General features: G+C 45.5%; 1 protein-coding gene across 5 annotated transcripts in view; it reads left to right on the plus strand.

Moving 5' to 3' along the window:
- The window catches only part of TNS2 (tensin 2), a 183,979-nt gene that overhangs the window by 49,884 nt on the left and 107,060 nt on the right, over window positions 1-27,035 (plus strand). Inside the window, exon 1 of one of the 5 annotated variants that reach the window (XM_061614591.1) lies at window positions 9,309-9,687. The exons of the other annotated variants lie outside the window; for them this stretch is intronic. Coding sequence (XP_061470575.1) covers window positions 9,607-9,687 — 81 coding nt within the window. The 5' untranslated portion in view covers window positions 9,309-9,606. Of the gene's footprint in view, window positions 1-9,308; window positions 9,688-27,035 lie in introns of those variants that run through there. 5 annotated transcript variants of the gene reach the window in all.

Below are 27,035 nucleotides of genomic sequence, written 5' to 3' on the forward strand. Positions count from 1 at the left end.
GCTTCCCTCCAAGAATTCTGGGGTTTTTAGTTTGTTAAGGGTGCTGAGAGTTTGTTAGGAGACCCCTATTCCCTTCACAAAGCTAGTTTCCAGAGTTCCCTGGGAAGAGGGATTGATTGTTAAAGCACTCTGAGAATTGTAGCTTTGTGAGGGGATAGGGGGAGGGGTTTCCTAACAACTCTCAGCACCCTTAACAAACTACACATCCCAGGATTCTTTAGGGGAAGCCATGACTGATTGAAGTGATGTGACACTGCTTTGAATGTATAGTGCAGATGGGGCATGAGTTGAAGAATGCATTGCTTAAGGGGAAGGGCCATAGCTCAGTGGCAGAGCATCTGCTTTACATGCAGAAAGTCCCAGGTTCAATCCTCGGTATCTCCAGTTAGGATGGGGAGAGACTCCCTGCCTGAAACCCTGAGAGATGCTGCCAGTCAGTGTTGGCAATATTGAGCTAGATGGACTAATGGTCTGACTCAGTATAAGGCACTTTCCTATGTTCCTAATGCACCCAGCAAGAATGTGCATGTTAAATCTCAGTAAATGAATCTACTGAATGAATATTGGTGCATATTTGTTGAATAATGACCTCCTGCCACATCAGAAAAGCCAGTTTCAAAGCAGTGCAGCAAGTCCTGAGCTGCACCTCCCTTCTTGCTTGCATGATCGGAAGGGAACACCTTTCACCATTCAATCCCCCTATGAAGCTATATCATTTTCTTCTTGCCCCAGCAGATATGCTGAAACCCAAGCTGGTCAAGTTTCACTTTTGTTTAAAATGTTTTTTAAATGTGATGGCTGCTTATCAGCCCTGTTTGAGTCATAGAGTGGCACCATTCTATTGATTTTCTGTCTCTCTACCAATACATTTTTAAAAGTTGGTTCCCAAGGTTTTGTTGCACTTCATTGTGACCAAGATACAAAACAGAGGTGGAGTTAGACAGGTGAAGGAGCCAGGCTAGGCAGGTGATTCTCACGTAGCTGTAGTTGTGTCCCCTGGTTTATCTGTGTAATGAAATTAATTAATTCCTCTGTCATCACATTATAAAATTTTATCCACAGCATATGGGAGCAGGGGGAAGGATAGTAAGCACATTTAAAGTCAAAATATTATAATTTAGCCATAATAGGTGGAATGCTTTCCATTACATCCAGATTTGATGATCCCCATGAGATGAGATGCAAAATTGCAGAACAAACTTCTGGACCAGCCTTTCCCAACCAGTGTGCCTCCAGATGTTGTTGGACCACAATTCCCATCTTTCCTGACCATTGGCAATACTGGCTGAGGCTGATGGGAGTTGTGGTCCAACAACATCTGGAGGCACACTGGTTGGGAAAGGCTGTTCTGGACTTTAGAGGCAAGCAGAAAGACCTGCACAGTTATGGAGCCTGTACATTGTCTACCCATGGAGTGGTTCCTGACTGCAGAAGCTGGGCCACTCCAGATCAGAGGTGGCTGATGGACTTCACATTGCATTGTCTCTAAGTATGCACCTTAACTTTTTCACATATAAATGAATGGCAGCCACTCATTCCTTGCTGTGCTTAGGAAACAGTAACATGGTGAGGGCAAAACCTGCCTTCTGCACCTGACAATGGAAAGCCTTTACCTCATGGGGCTGTGTGAAATCCTACCAGTTCAGTATGTGATAGAGGTGTATAAAATTAGGCATGGAATAGAGGAAGTGTATAGAGAAAAGTTTTTCTTGCTCTCTCATAACATTAGAACTTGTAGACATCCCATGAAGCTGAATGTTGGAAGATTCAGAACAGACAAAAGAAAACACGTCTTCACACAGCACATAGTTGTTAAAACTATGGAGAATATTCCCACAAGAGGCAGTGATGGCCACCATCTTTGATGTTTTCAAAAGAGGATTAGACAAAATTCATGAGAGAGTGCTGTTGCGGTCAGGTTGTGCTTGTGGGCTTCCTATAGGGGTGTCTTGTCGGCTACTGTGAGAGCAGGATGTTTGACTCGATGGGCCACTGGCCTGGTCCAGCAGGTCTCTTCTTCTTATGTTCTCACATATCTGAGCATATAGCACACAGATGCAGCCCCCTAAAGGTCATCTGTCCGCACCTCATTGCAATGATGAGCATTTTATTACTGCTACATACACACACACTAATATAACCAGCTGCTAGCTTCTGTCACCTGATCTCGCTGAACCTCCAGCGTGTGCACATTTTCAACATAACCAAATCCACTGGTAAGCCAGAGTACGACAGAGGAAGCAGTCAGAAAGACCAAATGGGACTGCTGCTTGTTCTCTTGCCCAAATGGTGCTCTGGCTTGTAACAACCTTGCGTCCTCAGCTAGCACCGAATAGGTTGAGAATGGGGAGACTTTGGTCATGGCGTTATTCTGACATGGCAGGGTGTGGGGAATGGGAGCCAAACTGACTGACAGACGCTGCTTTTGGCCTGATTGGCTCTGCTCAACTTGTCCTCCCCGGCCCTGGCAGATAATTAGATGTGCTTTTTATTAGCCCTAAGTAATCTCTGTAACACTCCTTAAAACTGAGTGGAATGCTTTACAACCCTTTTATAGTGGGTGGCTAATAATACTTTAGTTTGACAGGCAGGGAAGGGCAGCTGGGAGATGGTGACTTGATCCATGCTGATCATGTAATGAATGGCCACCGGGTAAGTGGTGGTGTATATATCAGCAGTGGGCAGGTGAATCCAGATCTACTGACAGATCTGTGGGTAGTCTGCAGTAGATCAGCAAGAGGTTTTCACCCCCAATTGTTTAACAATAGCAGCACTTTTCCCACCTAAGTTAGTTTAAACATCAGTTTAAAGTAGATTCAGTGCATCCAATGTGTGCATACTTTTCAGATCTAGGGCCTTTTCAGTGGTGGCCCCCGAATTATGGAACAGTCTTTCCAACGAGGTGCGCCTGGCGCCCACTCTTTTATCCTTCTGGCGCCAGGTCAAAACTTTTTTATTCTCCCAGGCATTTTAATATTCTTAATATTTTTAATACTTGAACTTATTTTAACATATTTCACTTGTAGCTAATAATGTTTTAGGATGTTGAATGTTTGGAATGTATGTTTTGATGTTTTTATTGTGATTTTATTGTACTTTATAGTTGTAATAATTTTATGCTGTGCACCGCCCAGAGAGCCTTCGGGCTTTGGGCGGTATAAAAATTGAACAAAATAAAATAAATAAAAATTCATGCAACATTGTCCTCATCCAAAAAAACCCAACTTATAATTGCATGTTACTCAACTGTGGATGGACTGAAGCACACTGTGTGGCCGTGTTGTTGTTGTTTTTACCTGTGTGGTGATGTTTCACTCTCACCACACTTCCTATTTCCACTAGCAAGGAAGTCCTCGGTGAGCTGCTTGTGGGGCTGGGTGCAACACACATTTTTATTTTTTAACTCTGTGATTTGTACATGTCTGGTATACCAGAAAACTTGTATCTCAAAAACACGTAACCAAATACCTGTGCACGTGCCCATAATGGACCTCTGAATTCTGAAACTCAGGGAGGATGGGGAAAACCTAATCGAGGGGAAGGGGTAACACACAGTGTGAGTACATCTCATCAAGCACCACATTTTCCTGACACTTTCATTATAGCAAAAAGTCTGATTGGGGTGGGTTTGTTGTGCAAGAGGTCCAAGTCAGTTTTAATTCAACAACTTGCATTTGCCAATATAGGATCGAATCCCACCTGAAAATAGTGACAGTGTGGAAGCAGCCACTATTTCAAATCACAGTGCAGAGTGAGAAGGAGTAGCAAAAGCAAAGTCTAAAGCCTGCTGTGAGACCCACTAGAGGTCAAGTGGTAAACAAGCAATGTATTTTAAAAGTATGTATTGTGAATTTTTTTGTTGATGTTACTATTTTTTTAATGCCTAAGCATTGCTGTAGCTGTCCTGTCACCACCGGGCAAAAAGGCACTTTTAAATGAAAAGCAATAACCCTTTCAGCATGTGCAGCATGTGAGTGGCCAAGGAGGAGAGATACTTGTGAAGGACAATCAGTACATTTATTTGTGTGAATATGTCTATCCCAGTTTTCACTCCAGTGGGGGAGTTGCTCAAAACAGCTAACAGTGTGCACGGATATGATCAAAAATGAAAATAGCAATAGTCTCCATCAATTAAAACAATCCAAGCAAAGCAAAGTATCTGATGTAGAAACAGCATTAAAAGAACTCAAGAGAGACAAATTAACAAACAGTAACTTAAAACAGCGACAAAGTTAAAAGGCTTAGTGAAAATGAATAATGTGGTCTGGAAACACGCACACACATATGTGTGTGTGTGTGTGTATGTGTGTGTCAGAGAGAGAGACTATGATTGTCCTTTCCCTCTTACCCACCCCAGTTGATAGCATCCCTGGCATAGGATTGGTCTTAGAGCTTCACTTCCTCTTGGTAAACCACAACAGGTGGTGCGCCACTACCAAATGACCTTGACTCATTCCCCATTCACTAATGTGGCAGCTGCTTTGTGGGCATTTTGGATGGACAAGGCCTCCACCTGCTCCTTTTAACATTGCCCTATGGGCCTTTTTGGCTCATGAAGCTGTGAATTTATGTCACAAAGGGTTTTTTGGGGAGGAGGAATGGATGTCTTCCTCAATACCCTAGCAGGAATAATGTTAATGTTAGGACAGGGCTAGGGAGCCTGTTGTCCCTCCGCAGATATTGTTGAACTCCAACTCTCATCTACTTCAGCCAGCCTAGCTAATTCTCAGGAATGATGGAAATTGTAGACCATAAGTTGCCAACGCAGTGCCTGTGGGCGCACATGGGCCCGCAGAGGACTTCCCTGGTGCCCCCAGCATTCCCTCTTCCCTCACCCATAGAGGGCTTTTTTCCAGTCTTATTTGCGATATGGGGGTAATTTTTGCCACCCTGGCCTCCTACTGGGAAGAAGGGCAGGATATAAATCTAAATAAATAAATAATTTTGAGGAGGAATCACAGCTGTAACCCCCCCCCCACACACAAAAAGTACTCCCATCCTAATTACAATGGAAGAGGAGTGATTTGGGGGGAGGATTGCAGCTGGGAAGGGAGGAGTAACACCTTCCCTCCCCAGCAGTGACCCTCCCCCCAAAAAACACCACCCCGTTGCTGCAGTTAGGTTTGAAATAAGCCTCCCATTTAGTCCAAGAGAAGGCCTTTAACAAGCCTAACAGTTGCAGGGTGTGTGATCCTCCAGATTGCACCTGAGGAGGGAAGGGTTAATAATCCCCCAGGAAGATCACCCCCCCAACAAAAAACAGGGCTTGAAAAAAAGGGGAAACCTAAGACTATGCTTAGGGCCATGTCAGTATAAGGTAACCTCAATTCTGCAACCTGTAACAATTATACAGTGAAGCAAACACACATTTGTATGCATATGGTGCATAATTTACTTATTCTGCCCCTGCTAGCTAAAGGAAAGGGCGAGGAACTATGCAGAGCGGTAAAACTTCCTCCTGACTACTTGAAAGCACTTTTGACCCTTCTGTGGCTTCCTGCATTTCAGCAAGCTTTACCCACACATTTTCATGAGGGCACGAAGCTTGCTTTAGAAAAGGAAAATAAAATTTTAGATAGATGCTGAATCATGAGGCTGACACCAAATTCTGTCTTGTGGGTAGGAATCACTTAATAAACACGCTTTGGCAAAAGCTAGTCCAGCGCTGGCTTGTTCTGGCCTTTGGGTACATTTGGAATACATACCTAACTTTGCCACATACTTGACTTAAGATCTCAAGCACAGTTAAACTTGGATGTGTTCGCTATAAGCTGCATCATGCTGGAATTTGGGATGGAAGATCAAAATACTGATTTTTTCTTTCTGGTTGCTTTCCGCTATCGGCTCCAAATGAATTCCAGAATTTATAGCTTCATTACAAACTAGTGTTTGTGTGTTTCATTAGGAATGTTGGAAGGGCAGAAAGGGGGTAGTGTTAGAACCACATTGATGCAAGCTTCAGTTGTTGCCAGTAGGCTGCCATTTGGTTATGCAAGCCCCTGGCACTGTGTTTATACAGGAAATGGTTGTGAATGCCATGGGTGCACCCAAGACCTACCTCCCCTACACTGTGACCATGACATCTGTGCCATACTGGCTGCATCTGCCTGACCCATTTCAGCAGCAGAGGCTTCCTCAAGGCATCTCCAGTTTGACTAACTTCAGCTTTCACCCACTGTCAAAACTGGCCTGCAAAGAGCCTTGGAATCATGGAGATGGCAAGCTCTCTCCCTGGGAGGTGTCATTCTCTCTTCTTAAAGGGGCAGCTGTCTTCTACCTAGGAAGAGAGACACAGAGAAAGGAACTGTTTGCTTTCCCATTGCAGTGGAGCATTGTACTAGTTACTAAAGTATCCCTCCCTATTATGTGGCCATCATTATATGGGGCTTCTTCACATAGCATATAGTTGTGAAATATGGACCTGGCAAGAGGGAGTGATGGCCACCAACACGGATGGCTTTAAAAGAGGATTAGACAAATTCATGGAGGATAAGGCTATCAATGCCTACTAGCCATGATGGCTGTGTTCCATCTCCACTATTGGGAGATAGTGTGCCTTTGAATACAAGTTGCTGGGAATTACAAGTAAGGGGAGAATGCTCTTGCCCTCAGGCTCTGCTTTTGGGCTTCCCATAGCATCTTGTTGGCCACTGAGAACAGGATGCTGGACTAGATGGACCACTAGTTTGATCCAGCAGGGCTCTTCTTATGTTCTTTCTATTTAGCTATCCCTTGACTTGCCTATGGATGAATGCTTCAGTGGCTTACAAGCATTTCAACCTGGAATCATCAACCGGCAACCCCAGGGCCAAATCTGGCTCTCCGAGGAGCATTGGGTAGTCTCTCCAGTGCCAACTTAGAAGAAAAAGAGGTGTGTGGAGAGAGTGTATGCTGAGGCAACAGGGCTTGCTCTTTTGGTGAGCTGGAGTGTGCTGACCTTGCATCTCCCAGGCTGGCAGATGAATCAAAATGGGGCAGTGTCCTCTGCTGCACCTGAGGGCAGCAATTAACTTTGAGGACAGGCTACATAGTACTTATGGCTCTGTCCTAAATCCTCCCCCCCCCCCCGCTGCTCCCTGCGCCCCAGCCGCCTCACTCTGCTGGCCCCAGCCCTCTGGGTCTCTGGACCTAAGTTAACTCTCTGGGTCAAACAGATGCGAGCATCACCCCAGACTCAAGTGTACAATACAGGTTCCTGGCCAGCAGCTTCTTTTGACGGAGGGAGACTTTGAGAATATAAGCTGGAAGGTTCTGGCCAGGGGCGCTTCAGCCATCCCAAAGAGCAAGCTGATACTTCTGAATAAGAACCTGTTAGATTTCTCTAACTTCTCAAGCCCAGTATACTCTTACCACTATTATTTATTTGTTTGTTTGTTACATTTATACCCCACCGTTCTTTCACCATGGAACCCAAGGCGGCATACATGTGGTTCCTAGGCGGTCATGTGCCTTTGGACCATAGCCTGGGACCACTAGTGGGGAGATCCTATACCGCTTGTCAAGCAAATCCGGGGGCCGTGTTGCTGGGGCTACAATTGCACAATCTCTTCCCACCTGCTTGTCACTCTGTCATCTGGCAGAAGGGAATTGGGCTGGAAGAAACCCATGCAATTGGCACCCATGTAATTCCTGGATCTACTTGCTCACTGGTGAAGTGGGATCTTTTCGTAGGGAAATAGTTCCTGCACTGTTTGCTGTTAAGTGTGAATTGGATCTAAATTGGAGCTGCTCTTGAGTGCCATGCACTGAGAGAGTTTCCACTGAATGTTCCTTGCAAGAAACTTCCTTGCAAGTGGAAAACTAGGACACTGGGGAGAAAGCTTCAAGCAGAGGCCTCTCCCTTTGCACTAGTTTCCACATTTTCTCTCTCTGTCTCTCTCTCTCTCTCTCTCTCTCTGTGAGTGTGAGTGTGAGTGAACTGAGGTGTAAAGTGGTATGGTCCATTTTACCACTTCAGGACTCAACCACTTGATTCTGCTGTATGTGCATATCCAGTCTTAGGCTGTGAGCACACTAGTTGCCTACAACAAAGCGTTTCCATTAGCCACACCTGGAGAGGTTGATCTTGTCAGCTCTTCACTGAAACAGCAGTGTCAGTGGGGGTGCAGGCAGGGCTGGAGATTCCTTGGTAATTGCCAGGCCGTAAGTCCTCAGCCAGCAGCTTGGCTATAAATCTGCCAGGCTAGCAAGGAGGAAGCAAGATAAGGGCAGAGGCCGTTCAAAGCTTACGTGCCAAGCCAGAAATCCAGAAGAGATGTCAGTGACGGTCCGGGTCTAGTTTGCCGAGAGATCAGTCCAAGTCAAGGTTCAGGGGATAGGAAGACACACAGTGGTCACACCTGACATTGTAGTCAACAACAAGCTGAAGCCAAGGTTTGACTTTTCAGGAGCAGGTTTGTCAGCAGGTGTGAGCCCTCAGCGTTTTGGCCTTAAGTGGACAGGCCTGCCCCTCTTCTGCCTGACCTTCTGTTGTCTATGTTCTGCAGGTGAGGGGGGAGTATCCTGTTCACTGGCTGCGTCTGGCTGAAGGGCTTCAGCTGTGTCTGGGGTGCTCTGCAGCTGAGGGGGAGAAGGAGCTGGGTTCTCAGGAGTTTCCTCCATTTCTCCTTCTGGGTCTGCTGCTTCTGGGTCTGCTGCTGTTACTCCCGAGTCATCCTTGTCTGATGAATCCTCTGACGGGGCCATGACAGATCTGCCGATCAGTTGTGAAATCTATATGAAGCTGCATTTTTAAAAAAGCACTCGAGCTGCTCCCAAGAGGTTTTACCGTAAAAAGGGGCAGGGTTGACTAGCATCGCGTGCCCCCGGTTTTGGAAGAGAGAGATGGAGACGCACTGGAACTGGCAGAACAGTGAGTGTGTCTCTGTCCAGAGTCACAGAATCCATTTGCTGTGTGTGGGGGGGGGGCATAGTTCAGTGGTACAACATCTACTTAATATGCAGAAGATCCCAGGTTCAACCCCCAGCATAGAAAAAGGACTTCTGCCTGAAATTCTGGAGAGCTGATGTTACTCAATGTAGAGACAATACTGAGCTAGATGGACCAGTGGTTTCCTATGTCAGTTTCCTGTGCTCCTGTCCTGGGGCTACTTTGTCTCTCTGTCCCTTCTATATGCTCTGCCAGACTCTTTTTAATCCTTGGCTGCCAAAACCTGCTGCTGACGCACAGATCTAAGCTTTGAGGGGTGACCTGGGCAGCTCCTCTGTGCCTCTGCCAGGCCCCGGTCTCCAGGCCCGGCTGTCGCTCCTTCCCAGTCCCTCCTTTTCCATTACCTCTGTGCAAAGGGAAGGAGCTATTGTGTGTCAGGAAGCAGCAGCTCCCTGCCTGCCTGCCCTGATCTCACAGCCCAGCCTGGCTCCTGGCTCATTGTTTCCAGCTTCACATCCTCCTCTTTCATGCACTTCCAAGGACTGAGCTGGTTTGGGAAGCCAGCTAAAGCGGATCCACTGCAGCCTCCAGTGCCATGAATCAGGGCAGGCTTCTGTCACCCTTGTGTGGGTCTGTGCTCAACGTCGCTCACATGCTGCCTACGCTGGCTGAGACCCTAAGACAAAAGTCGGATTAGTGTGTGGACATTGTCACCACCATCTTCATTGCCTGTAATCATGAAGCCCAAAAATGCCGTGGAAACTCTTCTGAGAGTGCTGGGGAGAAGAGAGACCACTCGTATACCAAGTAGCCACCGGGTAAGTGTTCAATGGATGCTGCATACACACCACAGATTTCAAGCGCATGACTTCCCTCAAGGAATCCTGGGAACTGCAGTTTGTTAAGGGTGCTGGGAATTGTAACTCTGTGAGGGGTAAACTACAGTTCCTAGGATGGGATGTGCTTTAAATGCTAAATGTGTATGCAGCCAGAGGCGAACAGAGAAGAGGCAAGATGGGGTTTTCTTGCAAGTGGTAGAAAGTGAGGCTGCTTTATTGAGCATTAATTCTGACTTCTTTGCACAAAGTTTGTGGAGAGCTTACACTATTTCTTTAGCATCCTTTCTGATTTTTGTAGAGGGAGGTTATATGATATCACACCAAGCAACTGTTATCCCACACTTTCCTGTGCCGCTTTCTATACTACAAAAAATTTGGGTGGACTTTTTTTGGAAGTGGGTTTGTTGGGTAAGTGTGCCAGATCAGTTCTAATCGCACAACCTGAGTTTTGCCATTAAAGTCCACCCATAAAATAGCGACAGTCTGGACGACCCTTTTGTGCACCTGACAAAATAGGCTGTAACCTGGGAAAGCTCATGTCAGAGTAAATCTGTCGGGGCCAAACAATGCATTAACACCCCCCCCCAAAAAATACCCCATAATTAAAACTACCCAGTTCTTATTTTGAAGAAAAAGCAGCTGCAGGACACTGAGGGGAAGGGCCATAGCTCAGCAGCAGAGCATCTGCCTTGCATGCAGAAGGTCCCAGGTTCAATCCCCAGAATCTTCAGGTTAGGCTGGGAATGTCCCCTGCTTGAAATCGTGGAGAGTTGCTGCTAGTCAGTGTAGACAACACTGAGCTAGGTGGACTAATGGTCTGACTCTGTATAAGGCAGCTTCCTAGGTTCCCCACTCTAGAAGGTGCTCCTGATCTGGGTAGGGGCCTCACACTCGTTTCCTACTGACATCCCCGCCACAGCTTCTATCTGTCCCCAAAGTGCTGTTTACTGCTTGGAAATCTATTTTAAAAAACTATGAAAATCTGGTTGGTTGTTTTTCTGCAGCTGACTTAACATATCTACCCTTCTGGAGCATCAGGGAATATTATTTTTCCCCTCTTAAAAATAAAGGAAATTGACTTTATTTTTGTTTTTTTGTTCTCCCTGGTGCTACAAGGGCCTAATGAAACAACATTTCTGGAGTCTGAGAAGGAGGTTGTCTGATGCCTCTTGCTTTCGTGCTCAGAAGCTTGAGAGCCAATTTTGACATTTGCATTTATTGACACAGATCTTAAACCCCGGATGCCAGATGCATGAAAGCTGGTTGGCCAAATGCCATGTCACCCAGTTTGAGCTTTTGCTTGACATGTAGCTTAGGAAACTTCTTTCTCCTCCTCCTCTTTCTCCTCCTCTTTCTCCTCCTCCTCTTTCTCTTTCTCCTCCTCCTCCTCTTTCTCCTCTTTCTCCTCCTCTTTCTCCTCTTTCTCCTCCTCTTTCTCCTCTTTCTCCTCCTCTTTCTCCTCCTTCTCCTCCTCTTTCTCCTCCTCCTCTTTCTCCTCCTTCTCCTCCTCCTCCTTCTCCTCCTTCTCCCCCTCCCCTTTCTCCCCCTCCCCTTTCTCCCCCTCCCCTTTCTCCCCCTCCCCTTTCTCCCCCTCCCCTTTCTCCCCCTCCCCCTTCTCCCCCTCCCCCTTCTCCCCCTCCCCTTTCTCCCCCTCCCCTTTCTCCCCCTCCCCTTTCTCCCCCTCCCCCTTCTCCCCCTCCCCCTTCTCCCCCTCCCCCTTCTCCCCCTCCCCCTTCTCCCCCTTCTCCTCCTCCCCTTCTCCTCCTCCTCCTTCTCCTCCTCCTTCTTCTCCTTCTTCTTCTCCTCCTCCTTCTTCTCTTCTCCTCCCCCTCCCCTTCTCCTCCTCCTCCTCCTCCTCCTTCTCTTCTCCTCCCCCTCCTCCTCCTCCTTCTTTTCTCCTCCCCCTCCTCCTCCTCCTTCTCTTCTCCTCCCCCTCCTCCTCCTCTTTCTCCTCCCCCTCCTCCTCCTCTTCTCCTCCTCCTCCTCTTCTCCTCCTCCTCCTCTTCTCCTCCCCCTCCCCCTCCTCTTTCTCCTCCCCCTCCTCTTTCTCCTCCCCCTCCTCTTTCTCCTCCCCCTCCTCTTTCTCCTCCCCCTCCTCTTTCTCCTCCCCCTCCTCTTTCTCCTCCCCCTCCCCCTCTTCTCCTCCCCCTCCCCCTCTTCTCCTCCCCCTCCCCCTCTTCTCCTCCCCCTCCCCCTCTTCTCCTCCCCCTCCCCCTCTTCTCCTCCCCCTCCCCCTCTTCTCCTCCTTCTCCTCCTCCTCTTCTCCCCCTCCCCCTCCTCTTTTTCCTCCCCTCCCCCTCCTCCCCCCCTCATGTGATGTGGGATGAGGCTTTCAGTGGTTAAATGGTTGTCTGTTGCCTGTAAATTTCAGTCTAAGGCAAAGGAAAGCAGCAGAAAGTAAGGGAAATAGATGTATGTAACTCAGTGGTGAAGCATCTGCTTGGCATGCAGAAGGTCCCAGGTTGAGTCCCCAGCATCTCCAGTCTGGGCTGGGAGAGACCACTGCCTGAAACCCTGGAGAGCTGCTGCCAGTCAGTGCAAACCAGGATTTCCCAAAATTCTAAGTTAATTGACCCCTTGATGAGATTATAAAGTTCTCATTGACCCCAACCCAAATTCTTAGGCATGTAAATGAAATAAAGACAAGAAATATTAATATGCAATCAACATTTATTAAGCACTGGTCATCGTTACTGTTCCAAAAGATTAGAGAAATTAGAGAAATGAAAGGGAAATTTAAACCAAGAGTAGGGATGTTGAATAATCAACAGGGGAACACACTGACTGACCGAGATGAAATAAAAGGAAGATGGAAGCAATACACTGAAGAACTCTATAAAAGAGATGCCAGGATGACAGATTCATTCACGGAGGAACCGTGAAAGCTGCTCTTAAAATACTTGGAAGAAACAAATCACCAGGAATAGATTGCATACCAATAGAGTTGCTACAGGCTACTGAGACTGAATCTGTCCAAAGTTTGACAAAAATCTGTCAAGAAATATGGAAAACTAAACAATGGCCCACAGACTGGAAGCGTTCCATATACATCCCAATTCCAAAGAAAGGGGAACCCAGGGAATGCAGTAATTATCGAACTATTGCCTTAATATCCCATGCAAGTAAAGTAATGCTCAAGATTCTACAACAAAGGCTCTTACCATATATGGAGCAAGAAATGCCAGACATCCAAGCTGGATTTAGAAAGGGAAGAGGCACCAGAGATCATATCGCAAACATACGTTGGATAATGGAACGGACCAAGGAATTTCAGAAGAAAATCACTCTGTGCTTTATAGATTACAGCAAAGCCTTTGACTGTGTAGAACATCAAAAACTATGGAATGCTTTAAAAGAAATGGGGGTGCCACAGCATCTGATTGTCCTGATGCGCAACCTATACTCTGGACAAGAGGCTACTGTAAGGACAGAATATGGAGAAACCGATTGGTTCCCCATTGGAAAGGGTGTGAGACAGGGGTGTATTTTATCACCCTATTTAATCTATATGCAGAACATATCATACGGAAAGCAGGACTGGACCAAGATGAAGGAGGTGTGAAAATTGAAGGGAGAAATATCAATAATTTAAGATATGCAGACGATACCATACTACTACCAGAAACCAGTAATGATTTGAAACAAATGCTGATGAAAGTTAAAGAGGAAAGCACAAATGCAGGACTACAGCTTAACGTCAAGAAGACTAAAGTAATGACAACAGAAGATTTATGTAACTTTACAGTTGACAATGAGGACATTGAACTTGTCAAGGATTATCAATACCTCAGCACAGTCATTAACCAAAATGGAGACCATAGTCAAGAAATCAGAAGAAGGCTAGGACAGCTATGAGAGAACTAGAAAAGGTCCTCAAATGCAAAGATGTATCACTGAACACGAAAGTCAGGATCATTCAGACCATGGTATTCCCAATCTCTATGTATGGATGTGAAAGTTGGACAGTGAAAAAAGTGGATAAGAGAAAAATCAACTCATTTGAAATGTGGTGTTGGAGGAGAGCTTTGCGGATACCATGGACTGCGAAAAAGACCAATAATTGGGTGTTTGAACAAATTAAACCAGAACTGTCACTAGAAGCTAAAATGCTGAAACTGAGGTTATCATACTTTGGACACATCATGAGAAGACATGATTCATTAGAAAAGATAATAATGCTGGGAAAAACAGAAGGGAGTAAAAAAAGAGGTGGTTTATAACAGATGCTACTGGTGGCTGATTCATAAGGTCGCCATAAGTCGTAGTCGACTTGGAGGCACATAACAACAACATCATTACTAGGAATCATAACATATAAAAAATGAACACTTTGCATTGTGGGATTATCTTATTAAATACAGAGGTTGCTCATTGCCAAGGGAGGTGCACTCTATACATGCTCATCCCCTTTATTTCTGAGGCTCATACTTCCTAATCATTATTATTATTACTGCATTATACCTCTTAAACTTTTTTTCCACCCCTAGGCCCTTTTTGACCTCCTTTTGATCCCGAAGTCATTACTCACCCCCTATACAATCCTGTTGGCGCCAGGCGTCAATATCTACCACTTTGGGAAACCCTGGTGTAGACAGTGCTGAGCTATGTGGACCAGTGATCTAGTATAAGGCAGCTTCCTAAACAGAAGTGAAATTGGCACAAAATTGTTCCAGGCAATTCAGGCCAGGTTACTATTATTAAGAGCGCTGTCCACTGATGGTCCACGAACCATAGTTTGGGAGCTCCTGATCTAGAGAATCTAGGGCAGAAAACCTCAGACTTGGGGCCCAGTGCAACCCCCCAGGCCTCTTTGTCCAGCCCTTGGGACTCTCCCCAAGCCACACCTCCTCACCCTCCCGGTTCTGTGCTCCCTTTGAGTGCCCTTGCGTGGTTGGAATAAAAGGGAGCAGCACTGCTACAGAAAGCTAATTCATTGTGTTTTCTGGTCTTTGAACCGGTCAATGTTGCATCTCTTGATGCCTTGCAGCTCAGCATATGATCCTGGGAGCTGCTTCCTCTGAAAAGCATTGTATGTTGGTGAAGAGCTGTAGCTGAATGGTAGAACACCTGCTTTGCATGCAGAAAGTCCCAAATTCAATCCCTGGTATTTCTAGGTAGGGCCTAGAAAGACTCCTAATCTGAAATTCTGGAGAGCTGCTGCCACTCAGTGTAGGCAATACTGAACTAAATGGGCCAGTGGGCTGACTTCACATAAGGCAGCCTTCTATGTTCCTGTGTTGAAGTGCTGTAGTATAGGGTGATAGAAAAATGGGTCTGGTTTGCTCATGCATGTTCCATTCCTCGATTTTTGCCACTTGTTGGTGTTGGAGGCACCGTCGGAGATTAAGTACCCGCAGGTGGGACATTGACCTGTCACATCACCGCAAACCCAGCGCTGTTCAGTGGACTCACTTCACTCATTCTTTTGCAAGCCATGAAGTATAGAGAAAGCAAGTGGCTGTATGTAAATCAGCACAAAGAGGATGTGTGTTCTGTGATGGATATAGGGCTGCAGTCAACATCGGCCCTTTCACCCACCCCCTCTTTTACCCGTATGTAACAAAGTAGGATCTAGTTTCCACCTCTTTACACAGTATGCATGAAAGATGGGTGGGCAGAGGGACCTTGGGCTGTTTAACACATGGAGGTGTTCATTTCATGTTGCAATGAAGCACTAAGCATATCTTATGGGCCTCTCTTAGTCCCCATTCATACACTGATGAAACAATATGGAAGTTGCTTTCTCACAGTGCACTCCCAAACTGTCTAGATAATAGCTGTGTGCACACCATACATTTAGAGCACATGTGAGGGGTAAACTATAGCTCCCAGGATTCTTTGGGGGAAGCCATGTGCTTTAAATGTTTGGCTTATACACAGCCAGTACCTAGAATCTAGAGCAGTAGTTTCCATACTTTTCCCCCATGGACCACTTGAAAAAACCTAAGGGTCTTGATGGACCACTTAATGATTTTTCAGCCTGTTACAACAATTGTAATGTTCTGCGCTAAAAGCTGTATGGTTTTTAATTGCATTTTTATTGCCTCTTTTATCAATCCATAGAATATACAATCTAAGAAATAAAGGAAGCAATGAAAATACAATTAAAATCAACGTTCATATTTAATATGGACATGCTGTGGACTACCCGAAGACAGCTTGAGGACCAGTGATGGTCCACGAACCATAGTTTGGGAGCTCCTGATCTAGAGAATCTAGGGCAGAAAACCTCAGACTTGGGGCCCAGTGCAACCCCCCAGGCCTCTTTGTCCAGCCCTTGGGACTCTCCCCAAGCCACACCTCCTCACCCTCCCGGTTCTGTGCTCCCTTTGAGTGCCCTTGCGTGGTTGGAATATGTGCTTGAACTGCAACAATGGCTCTTGCTTGCTGGGTTACATGAGGGTTTCTGGTGGATAGACTCTGGGTGGAGGTACCATTTAGGCAGGCCACTGATTACAGCAGCGTCCCCCTCATACAGCGGGTTACGTTCCAGACCCCCGCTGTAAAGCGAAAACCGCTGTAAAGTGGAGCGCATTGAAGATAATGGTCGCATTGCGCAAAAATGACACGAAAATGGCGCGTGACGAGCATAAACCACCGTAAAAGCGGAACAAGCACCATAGGAGCGGGGCCTTTCTGCAATTGACAACCGCTGTATTAGCGGAATGCTGTAAAGCAGGGCCCTACTGTACTTCCACCCAACTATGAATTGGTTTGGGGGTACTGAAGAATGTGGGGGTTGGGGATTGCATATATGATGTTATTTATTTTCATTGCAGGAGGGCTGGCTGTGAAGTTCTGTATGTGAGGTTTTGGGGGGCACAAGCCATCAAACTCTCTGCTGCTTTGTTTGAAGGGTGATTGCATAAGGCTTGGGGGGCAGGGGGCAGAAATAACAGAAGCCATTTTGTGTGTAGATTAAAAAAAGAAGTATTTTTCTCCAAGATTTCATTAGGAATGGCCTTTCTCCTTGGGGGGGGGGGATCCTCTGGCCAGAAGACCTGAGAATGCTGAGGAAACAGGAAATGAGACTGCAGATCTAGACTGGTTTGCTGTTACCCAGCTCCTTCTGAAATGACCCAAAGAGCTCAGCCATTCAATCAACTATATTCCCTCTGTGTGTGTGTGTTTATATTGCAAATCAATCCAAATATATGGTCCAGTCTTCCGAGACGCTATGTGAGGGGAGCGCAGTGTTGCATAACTGCTGTGCTGGAACAGCTCCAGCGTGTGAGGCCTTGCTTGAGTCACTTGTGGCAGATGCAGGATGAAGGGAGGAGCCCAATTCTATCCACGTCAAGATTTCCCTTCCACTGACCACCTTGTGGTAAGGTGCCAGTCAGGGTTCTTAGACCAGCGAGTCGCGACCCAAGCAAGGCTCCTTCGTCTTTATGCCTCTGTAGGAGCTTGCTAGAGGAGGAAGCTCTTGTCCAGTTATCTAGTGCACTGGGTCGCCACCACGATCATGCAGATGGGTAGGGAGTGGCATTGCAACGTACCAGCTTGGTTGAGGGCAGATTATACAAGTGGCAAATTGGGGTCTGTCTAGTCCTAGACAGCTGCTCAGTCTGAGCAATGTGCCACTTAGGCCCAGGCTAAGGTTTGCTCCTCTGTCTGTGCAATGTAAACATGCTTGACTATTTACCTGCCTGCTTCCTGAGTTACCTCCAGATTTCTAGCCCTGAAAATTGTAACCACAAAATTTGAAGATTAATCTGGAAAAAGGAGGGCTTTTGACAGAGATTCATATAAACCAAGTAGATTTGTACATTTCACTTCAGCTGAAAGTGCTAGTGTTAGCCTTTATTGCTGGAGATAGGCCTTGCTTGACATGCTGATTTGTTGGTGGTGTTATCTTAGTTTACAGGTAATGTGGTTTTATTGTGGTTTATGCATTGTCTTTACCCCCATACTGTAAGACTGAATTTAATGCCAAGCAGGCTAGGAGTGCCTCAGATGAATAAATGCAAAATGGTAAATGGCCTGTAGCTTGGTTTCCTGAAGGATCAACTCTTTTCATATACTGGGTGCATACACACCATACATTTTAAGCATTTTGGTCACATTGAAAAAAAGCCCACTATATATCATTAAAAAAAAAAGTAGGTAAAGCTGTTCCCTGCATTTTTATGCTGAGGCTGTCAACTGATTAAAGAAGTTTAATTTTAATAGATTTATTGACCGACAAGTTGATTGATACATATTGCTGCATATTGCAAAACTTCAATGTCCTTGGTAGGCCATTTCATTTTGCAGCATGGAAACAAATCTGACTAGGTTTACTGTATGAGTTTTCACTGGATAGATTGTAGTCAATCTTGGCTCTGTGGTGAGAAAAATACACATATGATTTTCATTTTTAAGTGTATACTTATAAGCTATGATAGCATGTGAAGCAGGAAGCATTCCCTTTGAGAACCTGAAAGAAGCAGTTTCTCTTGGGCTGAAATGCTGACATTTCACACTTTTATTGGTGGTTTTGGATGCAGACCAGAAGGGAAATCCTTTAAATTTCTTGTTCAATTGATGCGGGCCAGGAAGGATGGATCTGGCACAGCTGTGTGGCAAGAGCTTCTGGTCTTGGAATTTTGCTGCTTGTCAGGTTTACCAATTAATTGTGTGCTTGTGTGTGGGTTATCTATCTGTTATTAATGGATTAATGTGCTAAGCATACCTATTAGAGAGTAAGTCCCCGCTGAACTCAGTGATACTTAAAAAAACACATTACACTTTTTTTTTAAAGGATCAGGTTGTCTAGTTGCAGTCCTATACACTATGGCTCTTCCAGACTTCTTGTTTATTCATCATTCATCCTTATTTGCTTGCAGAAATCTTACACAGAGGTTAGACTGTGTCTGGTATTTGTTAACAGGGTAGTTATATGACAGTGGGCATTCGTCTTGATTTGTTTCTGGGGTATTTACACATCTTCCTATAAATCATTCATTCTGCACTTTTCAGTGCTTTCCCCATAACTTTCTAAATTGCAAAGGACCCTTCCAGATGACCTGTTTATTGATCAGCATTCATCCTGATTTGCCAGCACAAATCTGATACTGAGGTTAGATTAGATCCAGTCTTTATTGAGCATTAATTCTGATTTGTTTGTGGGGCAGTTATACGACAATGAGCATTTGTCCTCTGTTCATCCTGATTTGCTTGCAGGGTATTTATACAAATTATGCGACTTCCTGTTGGTCTTTCATTCATCCCATACTTTTCAAATGCATTTCCCCATTATTTTTCAAGCTGTAAAAAGTCTGATTCTTTTTTAAAGTGGATTTGTTTCACTTGGGCAACGTTGCACTTTATTCCACTTTAAATGTGCAAACCAGTATGCACTTGAATCCCTCCCACAAAAAATGATGGTCTGGAAGCACCATAAGTTCAATGTGATTTTCTCCTAAATAGGGATGGAAAGATCTGTCAATTTCGGTTTTCTCAGTTTCTCATTTTTCCAAACTGAAATTCAGTTCCAAACTGAAAGCTTCCAAACTGAAATTCTGCACCAATTTGCAATTTAAAAAAATCCTCTTGAAAATTCTTCAGTATTTTAATGCAAATTTCTCCTAATAAACACATTTTTGAATGCAGTTTTGACTAAAGTACATATTTTCTTCTAATGTAATGCATTTTTGTATGTTATTTCACTAATATGTTCATTTTATGCACACTTTTCCCAATACATGCATTTTTATAAACTTTGGTTGCAAAATTCAGATAAGTGCGAATTTTGAAGGTGTTTTGGACATCATATTGCTTCAGAAAGTACACATTTGATAGATTCAGCTTTATGGGTGTTTCTCCCCGTCCCTACTCTTAAATAAGTGGCACTTATTATTTCTGAGTAAACATGAATAAGATTGGACTGCAAAGGTTGTCACTCTACTTATTAGCTCTTGACACTGATCAGTGAGAGGACTTTACAATCTACCGTCATCGTGAGTATGGTGGCTGTTACTGCATGATTGTGTTGGAAGTTCCCGGGGATGTAATTACAGTGACAGTCTCTCAGATAGGCTTCCAACCCTTTGATTTAGGCTTCATGTGCAAAACATGGGTTTTTGCTTAACCAGCAATTTGATGCATAGGGTTTCCAAGCCAAGGAAAAGAACACATTTCCAGGTTTCTTAAGACATTCCCACATGCTTTCCAGCTCGTTCTAAGCAGTGCTGGGAACCTGAACCAGGGGAAAGGGGTGGGTGGGTGAGAACCAGGAAATGACATTCATCGTAAAGCAGGAAAGGGAAACTGACTGGATTAGTTTTTCTTTTTGTGATGAGCTGTATGTGTGTGTTGGGGTGGGGAAAATTCAGCAAACTGATCTTCAGGGCACAATGAGAGAGACAGGCTTTAGTTTTGTTCTTAAGCTCTTGGCCATGCCAGGCTGGTAGTTTTAAAAGCACTGATATCTCTTGGCAGATCCTATTTTTAAGTCCTGTTCCTGACCTCTGGAGCCCAGCCTGCTATTCTTAAGCCTTGACCAATTCCCATCTGGTTTCCTGCGTTATGGAACACTGTGTTCAGCTGGATGGGAACTTCCCATCCCTTGCGCAGCTCTACAGCAATGCAGGAGGTCAGAGATAATCTGCTGTGGTTGCCCATAAATTAGCTGATTGTCATTGATAGTACATACATAGTATTGGCACATTCTGCAGCAAGGAGGGGGGAACCTCAGGGCCGTGGGGCCAAATGCAGCCCTCCAAGCCTCTCTGTCTAATCCTAGGAATTCTCCCTAAGCCACACCCTCTCTCACCAGGCCACACCCCTCACCAGCTCTGCTTTGCACCCTGCCTGCAAGTTTTTGCCTAGCTGGAAGGTATCCTTGAACTCTGCTAATGTTTATTGGTTGCCTGGATGGAGGACAGAGATGGGTGTGTGAGTGTGTGTGGAAGCTAGCCTATTGTACATAGGTAAAATTCAGATTTCTTGCTCCGTTCTCTTTTGCCTCTGGTGTCAACCATGTGGCCCTCAAAAAAATGTCTGGAAGGGAATGTGGCCCTCAAGTTCAAAAGATTCCTTGCTCTTTGCTTGGGAATAGTGCTATATTGGAAATTGAAGGGTTTTTTTCTTCTTCTTGGTTTTAAAAATGACAATTAAGAAAGTGGCTGAGACCCTGGAAGTAAATATGTTTCAGAAAATAATGGATGAGATTGAGATAACGAAACAAGAACTTAGACATGGCAAACAAGAGATGAAAATTGAATTTGGCAAAATGAAGCAGGAGCTGAAAGAAATAGGGGATTTTATGAGAGAGGAGGTTGATGAGATCAAACATATAACTAGACAAGCAATAGAAGAAGAAAGAAAAATTAAAGGGAAGATGCAAGTCCTGGAGATTGGAACAGATATATCAAATGTGGAACTGGAAAAAGATTTGGAGTTTATGGACCTTAGAGATAAAGATTACTGTTTGGAATTCAGCGTTGTCCCTGAAGAAATTGATGAAGATATCAGAGATAAAGCTATCAATGTTTCGAAAAAATTTCTGGACTGGAATGATGTGATGGAGCTTGGAATAGAGAAAATTTATAGAATTAATTACAGATATGTGACAATGGAAAAACTCTCAAGAGATGTGCTGGTGCATTTCGTAAAAAAGAGGAACAGAGATATGACTTTACAACAACATTTCAGTAACACATTCAGAATTGATGGCAAGGAAATATTTGTGAGGAAGGAAATTCCCATCAGACTCTTATTATATGACTATGACTATGACAGCAAGATTATTATGGATGCAAGGATGGAAGATGGAAGATGGAATTAACACTGATAATGGAAGAATGGCTATTGAAATTACTGGACCTAGCAGACTTGATGAGATGGATTAATCGACATGTTTATTTGGAGAAAAATCGATGGATATATTTCTCAAGGAGTGGAAACCTCTCTTTGACTTTTTGCGGAAAGAATAAAGTGATGTTAATGAGATTTGATGATTAATTAAGATAACTACTGGAGGAAAGTGATTTTGTAATATATTAAGAGACAGGTTTGTTATATATTATAGACCTATAACTGATCTGCGACAAATCGGAAGTCAACATTTTATTTTATTGTATTAGTTATTAATTTGTTTTTGTTTTGTTTTGTTTTTTGAAACTTTGAATAAAAAAAAAATTAATGAGAACTAAAAGATTCCTCGCTGTTCTGTGGAGGATTTATGACTCTGATCAACATTTTTCTGGAGGCCTGCTTTGAGAAGAGAGTGGTGACTGCAGGCTCCTATCTTCCGTTGCCCCTAAATGGTCTGCTAGCAAATCCCACTGCAACAGTTCCTGTATCCTTTGCACCTGTTTCACCTCTGGGTTGGTCAGTTGTTAGGCCAGGTTTGGTTTGGAGGCCTCTGATTGCTGACTGCCAATCTATAGAAGGCTGTTGACTGGCATGGAGTTGATGCTCAGTACTGATTTCCTGGGGGAAATTTAGTGGATTGGTTTTGCTTAAACTTGGGATTCGACCAGGTTGGGAAGGAATTTCACCCCCAGGCCTGATTAACTGCAGTTTGCAGTATGTAGCTAGGTTCATTTGCACAATTCACCCTCCTTAAGCACCATTTGCAGTGCTCCTGCTGCCCTCTGCCTTTTGTGCTTCCCACCTAAGCTGACTTTACCTTCTGTCCCAGTCTAACCCAGCAATAACCTTCTGCACAGTCACATGTAGTCAGACTGCTGCACGCTGAAACAAATGCATTGAGCGATTGCTCGAACACTGATATTACAAGAGGAACAGTAGCACTGGATATTGACGTGTACACCCCTCCAAGTATCGTTCCCCACAGTTTGAGAACCTAGCGGGGTGTAGGCTGACCTGTTTTTGTGTTCTTGCAGAAACTGGACTAGAGAGCCTTTTGGGTGCCCTTCTGTCTATTTGATTCTATCCAGAGCTTGGAAAAGTTACTTTTTTGAACTACAACTCCCATCAACCCCAGCCAGCATGGGCAGAGCTTGGAAAAGTTACTTTTTTTAAACTACAACTCCCATCAGCCCCAGCCAGCATGGCCACTGGATTGGGCTGATGGGAGTTGTAGTTCAAAAAAGTAACTTTTCCAAGCTCTGATTCTATCGGTAAGTCTCATGGCACCCATTTGGTTATGTCTTGTGTTCATGTTTGTCTATCAGAATGTTGTCTTTGTCTCTTTCCTGACCACCCCCCAGTCATCTTCCCCCTGCATCTGTGACCCATAAGACTATTTCTAAGGAAAATCACAACCATCAATTTGCTTTTCTCGTTACAAAGGCAAATGTCTCTTCTGTAGTTGTGTGATCTGTTCAGCACGCCACCCCAGCAACCAGAATGTGTCTGTTTTTACTCCTTTTAATTCTCCCCTTGTTAACTGCTTGTTCTTCTCTGCCCTCTGTGTTTGTGTCTGTTGGTGTGTCGCAGGCTGCCCAAGGACACCCTTCCTTCCGTCAATTAATGCCTGTGCGTGTCTTCCCATTTTCACACTTGGGGCCCACCAAAGATTCTCCCCTCCCACACCTGAAGGCTGTTTTCATGTGTGTCAAAGGGGAACAAACCTCCCAGTGCCTTGCATTCCATCCCATGGATGCTCTGGCTTGTTCTGTGCTGGAGAGCTGGCTACGGCTACCCTATTTAGATGGACTCTGTGTCCTGGGTTTCAAGGAAGAGAAGTAAAGCGGCCCCATTTCCAAGTGTTTCCCCCCCCCCTTAGTGATCCATGTACATGGGACTATGAGTGTACTAAATTTCAGGATTTGGCCTGTCTGGAGAAGCACATTAACAGCATGGATCCCTCTGTCCTGTGTCAGTAAGTCAGACCCAACTATCTATAGCTATAGATAAAAAAAAACCCCGATGTGCCGGTATTCATTTCTTGATAAGTGCTGTTGGTGCCAGCACAAAATGGCTGCCATAGGCAACAACAAAAAAAGAGATGCTAGTCCTCTGTTCTGGTGAGCACTGCCAGAAAAATGCCTTGGATATAGATATACTATATGATGAAGCAGACCAGCTTGGGATGATTCTGGGGGCTATAGTCCAAAACACCTGGAGGGCAGCAGGTTGGTGAAGGCTGAAGTAGGCTGTTTCCAGAAGAAAGCACTTAAGGCCAGTTTCAGCTGTTAGAGAGGAAGACTATTTCATATTGTTGTACATTGTTGGCTGCTGTCACCACATTATGCCCTAATCTCCTCCTCTCTGGTCTTCCATTGTTTTACCTTCATACCCTTGTATCCATCCCGCACTCTGCTGCCAAATTATACAGCTCTCTCATCACTTTGGCCATCCAGTGCTCCTCCTTGAATCCCTACACTGGCTGGATCCTGCAGCAGCTCCCCCATTGCACCACTCCACCCTCGTATCCCTACATGTTCATTCCTGTGACCTTCCCTCATTCACTGCTACCATCCTCTGCCATCTATAGGCTTCCTGCTCCTTGAAATAACTGTGTCCTTCCTTCCTTGCTGCTCCTTACATCTGGAACAGCTGCAGCACGAGGGGACTGAGGAAGACCTGCCCTGGGAGTGAGTATCTGGCACCTGGGTGCCTGCTACTAGCTCCTTTAGGCTGTTGTCTGTCCAGACAGCTGTAGTCCCTGGTAAGTGCTGCAAGGACTGGGACCCCCTGCCTGGCCCTTGCTTCAGAGAGAGGCTGCAGTTGATCTCGCAGCCCCTTGCAACAGCTGCTGGCTGGGCCAGGAGGCATACAAGCCCAGCTGCGCTTGGGGAGCCCCTTAGGGAGTCCCAAGGGTGAGGGTGCTACCCCCTCCTATTACTTTTTCTTGTTTTTTTTTAATTAATTTGTTTTCTGTTAAACCAATCTAGAGGAGATTGGTGGTGGGGAGGGCGTGTGGCACATGTGTAGTTCCTGCACAGGGTGGGAGCCTGTGCAGTGAACTGAATGAGAGGAGAAAGTTGCCAGATGCCTTCAGAGTGAGAGTCTGTAACTGGCAGAAGACTGACCCTCCCTGGGTGTGAGACAGAAGGGGGAGTAGATGGGCCCTGTGTGAAAAAGTTTGAATGGGTGTGACTGTTCCCAATCCTCGCAGTGGCCTACTGAGATAATTTGCTCCGGCAGGCTTTGTTGGTGGACTTGTGTTGGGCCCATATTAGGTGTTTAGGGGGAGTCTTAGTACGGAGGAACATGGGTGATGCCACCCCAATTTCAGCGATTATGGGCAGAGGAAAATATAGCATGGGGAGGTGGTGAATTACCCGAGAAGGCGAAGGCAAGGCAATCTGCACCTTGTTCCTTGCTGCCACTCCTCTCATGGTTTTGTTCCTCATTGCTCATCTGCTGTGCCCACTGGCCTGTATGTGTTGTTGTTTAACGCCAGATCGGTACATAATAAGACCACTCTCACCCATGACTTGATTGTGGATGAAGGTGCCGATTTGGTGTGCATTACCGAGACCTGGGTGAGTGAGCTGGGAGGCGTTGATCTGACCCAGCTTTGCCCACCTGGATACTCGCTGCAGCACCAGCATAGGCTGCAGGGATGGGGGGGGAGGAGTTGCTGTGGTCTACAGAACTTCCATCTCTGTCTCTGATGACCATGGGGCTGTCTCAACTTCTTACTAGCCCAACACACAGGGCAGGGCACACCCTCGACTTGGTTTTTGCTCCAGATGGAGGAAGGGGTGGTCTGGAGATAGCGGGGGTGGATGTCACCCCATTGTCATGGTCAGATCACTTTCTGGTGAAGTTTAGACTTCTGGCTCTGATCCTTCCCTGCAAGGGTGGTGGACAGATTAAGATGGTCCGCCCCCAGAGCCTAATGGAATTCACTGGATTCCTGAATGCCCTGGGGGAGTTCCCAGTAGATAGAGCAGGTGACCCTGTTGAAGCCCTTATCACGCTGTGGAACAGTGAGGCGCGTTGTGCTCTTGACATGGTTGCCCCCGAGCTCCCTCTCCAGCATTGTGGAGCCCGGTCTGCACCTTGGTACACCAGTGAACTAAGGGCAATGAAACAGGCTGGACGATGGCTAGAGCGCAAGTAGCGAAAGACGTGCTGTGAGGCTGATCGGGCATGAGTAAAACATCATAACTGTGCCTACTCTGTGGCAGTGAGGGTGGCGAAGAAGGCCCTCTTCTTTGCCTCCATCGCATCCTCAAGTAGCTGTCCAGTGGAGCTTTTCCATATTATCAGGGGTCTGTTGACATCAACTCCAGGAAATAGAGTCTTAGACCCTTCGGAGGCCGACTGTGAATTGTCTGCAAGGCACTTTGAGGGTAAAGTTGCTCGCCTCCGTAGCAGTCTTGATGCCCCATCCACATCTACTGTATTCCCCAATGAGGTGTCCAGTGCAACGTCTGCTGCAACTTCTTGGGAACGCTTTCAGTTGATGCAGCCTGATGACGTGGAGAAGGTGCTTGCGATGTTGCGGCCAGCAACATGTCCTGTCGACTCTTGCCCTTCTAATAATAATAATAATAATAATAAATTTTTATTTGTTAGTCGCCTATCTGTCCGACTTAACGGACACTCTAGGCGACTTACAACCAGAATTAAAATACAATATACAATTCATCCAATATCAAAACAGCTAAACACAACAAAAAGCTAATCCACCCCAAGGTTCTTGTAGGCCTGCCTGAATAGCCAGGTCTTTAAGGCTCGGCTTATTAAAGCTTGCTGAGGGGGGTTGTGTGATGTTCCTATATATTAGTGTATATATGGTAAGTGCTGGTTGTTTAGAGTATACATGGTAAGTAGTGAAAGAGGAGGGGGAGTGAATGGGCAATAGAATGCTTGATGATTGGCTGAATGTTTAAAATGGCTGACAGTATAAATGAAAGGATGACAGGTAAATCTGGGTGAATGTGAGGTGGTAAATTGTGGAATCTGGGGGGAGAAGAGAAAGAGTGGATTGCTTGGTGGGGTGTAGAGAGTTGTTTACCAGGAGGGAGGTGGAGTTCGGATTAGTATTGAGTAAAACCATATGCTTATGTGCCTTAAGAAGAAATCTTGTTAATCTTGTTAGCTTTGTTATCTGTAATAAATACTTAATTTGGTTTACCAAAGGCCTGATCCTTGGCTGGGGTTTCACAGACCAGAAGGGAGGGTAAGGTAATGACCAAGGCTGAAGGGGAACTGTAACAAATGGTGGCAGCGGTGAAGAGAATAACAATACCAGTATTCAGAGTCTCTGGGAATACTAGTATTGGGACGTTACTGGTGGTTGCCTAGCAGGGGGATCTGTTGAGATCTGTGCTAGAGCGGGGAGAGAAATCATAAGAGAGAGCGGTCCGGACTGGTGGAGTCCCTGGTGGTGCCTAGAGACAGGCAGTAACCACGAGCAGGTAGGAACCTGACAGGGAGAGCCAGGGAAGGAGGACGCATCACAGGTTGACCGAGTG

The sequence above is a fragment of the Rhineura floridana genome, chromosome 3 (assembly GCF_030035675.1).
Source record: "Rhineura floridana isolate rRhiFlo1 chromosome 3, rRhiFlo1.hap2, whole genome shotgun sequence".
NCBI classification, from domain to species: domain Eukaryota; kingdom Metazoa; phylum Chordata; class Lepidosauria; order Squamata; family Rhineuridae; genus Rhineura; species Rhineura floridana.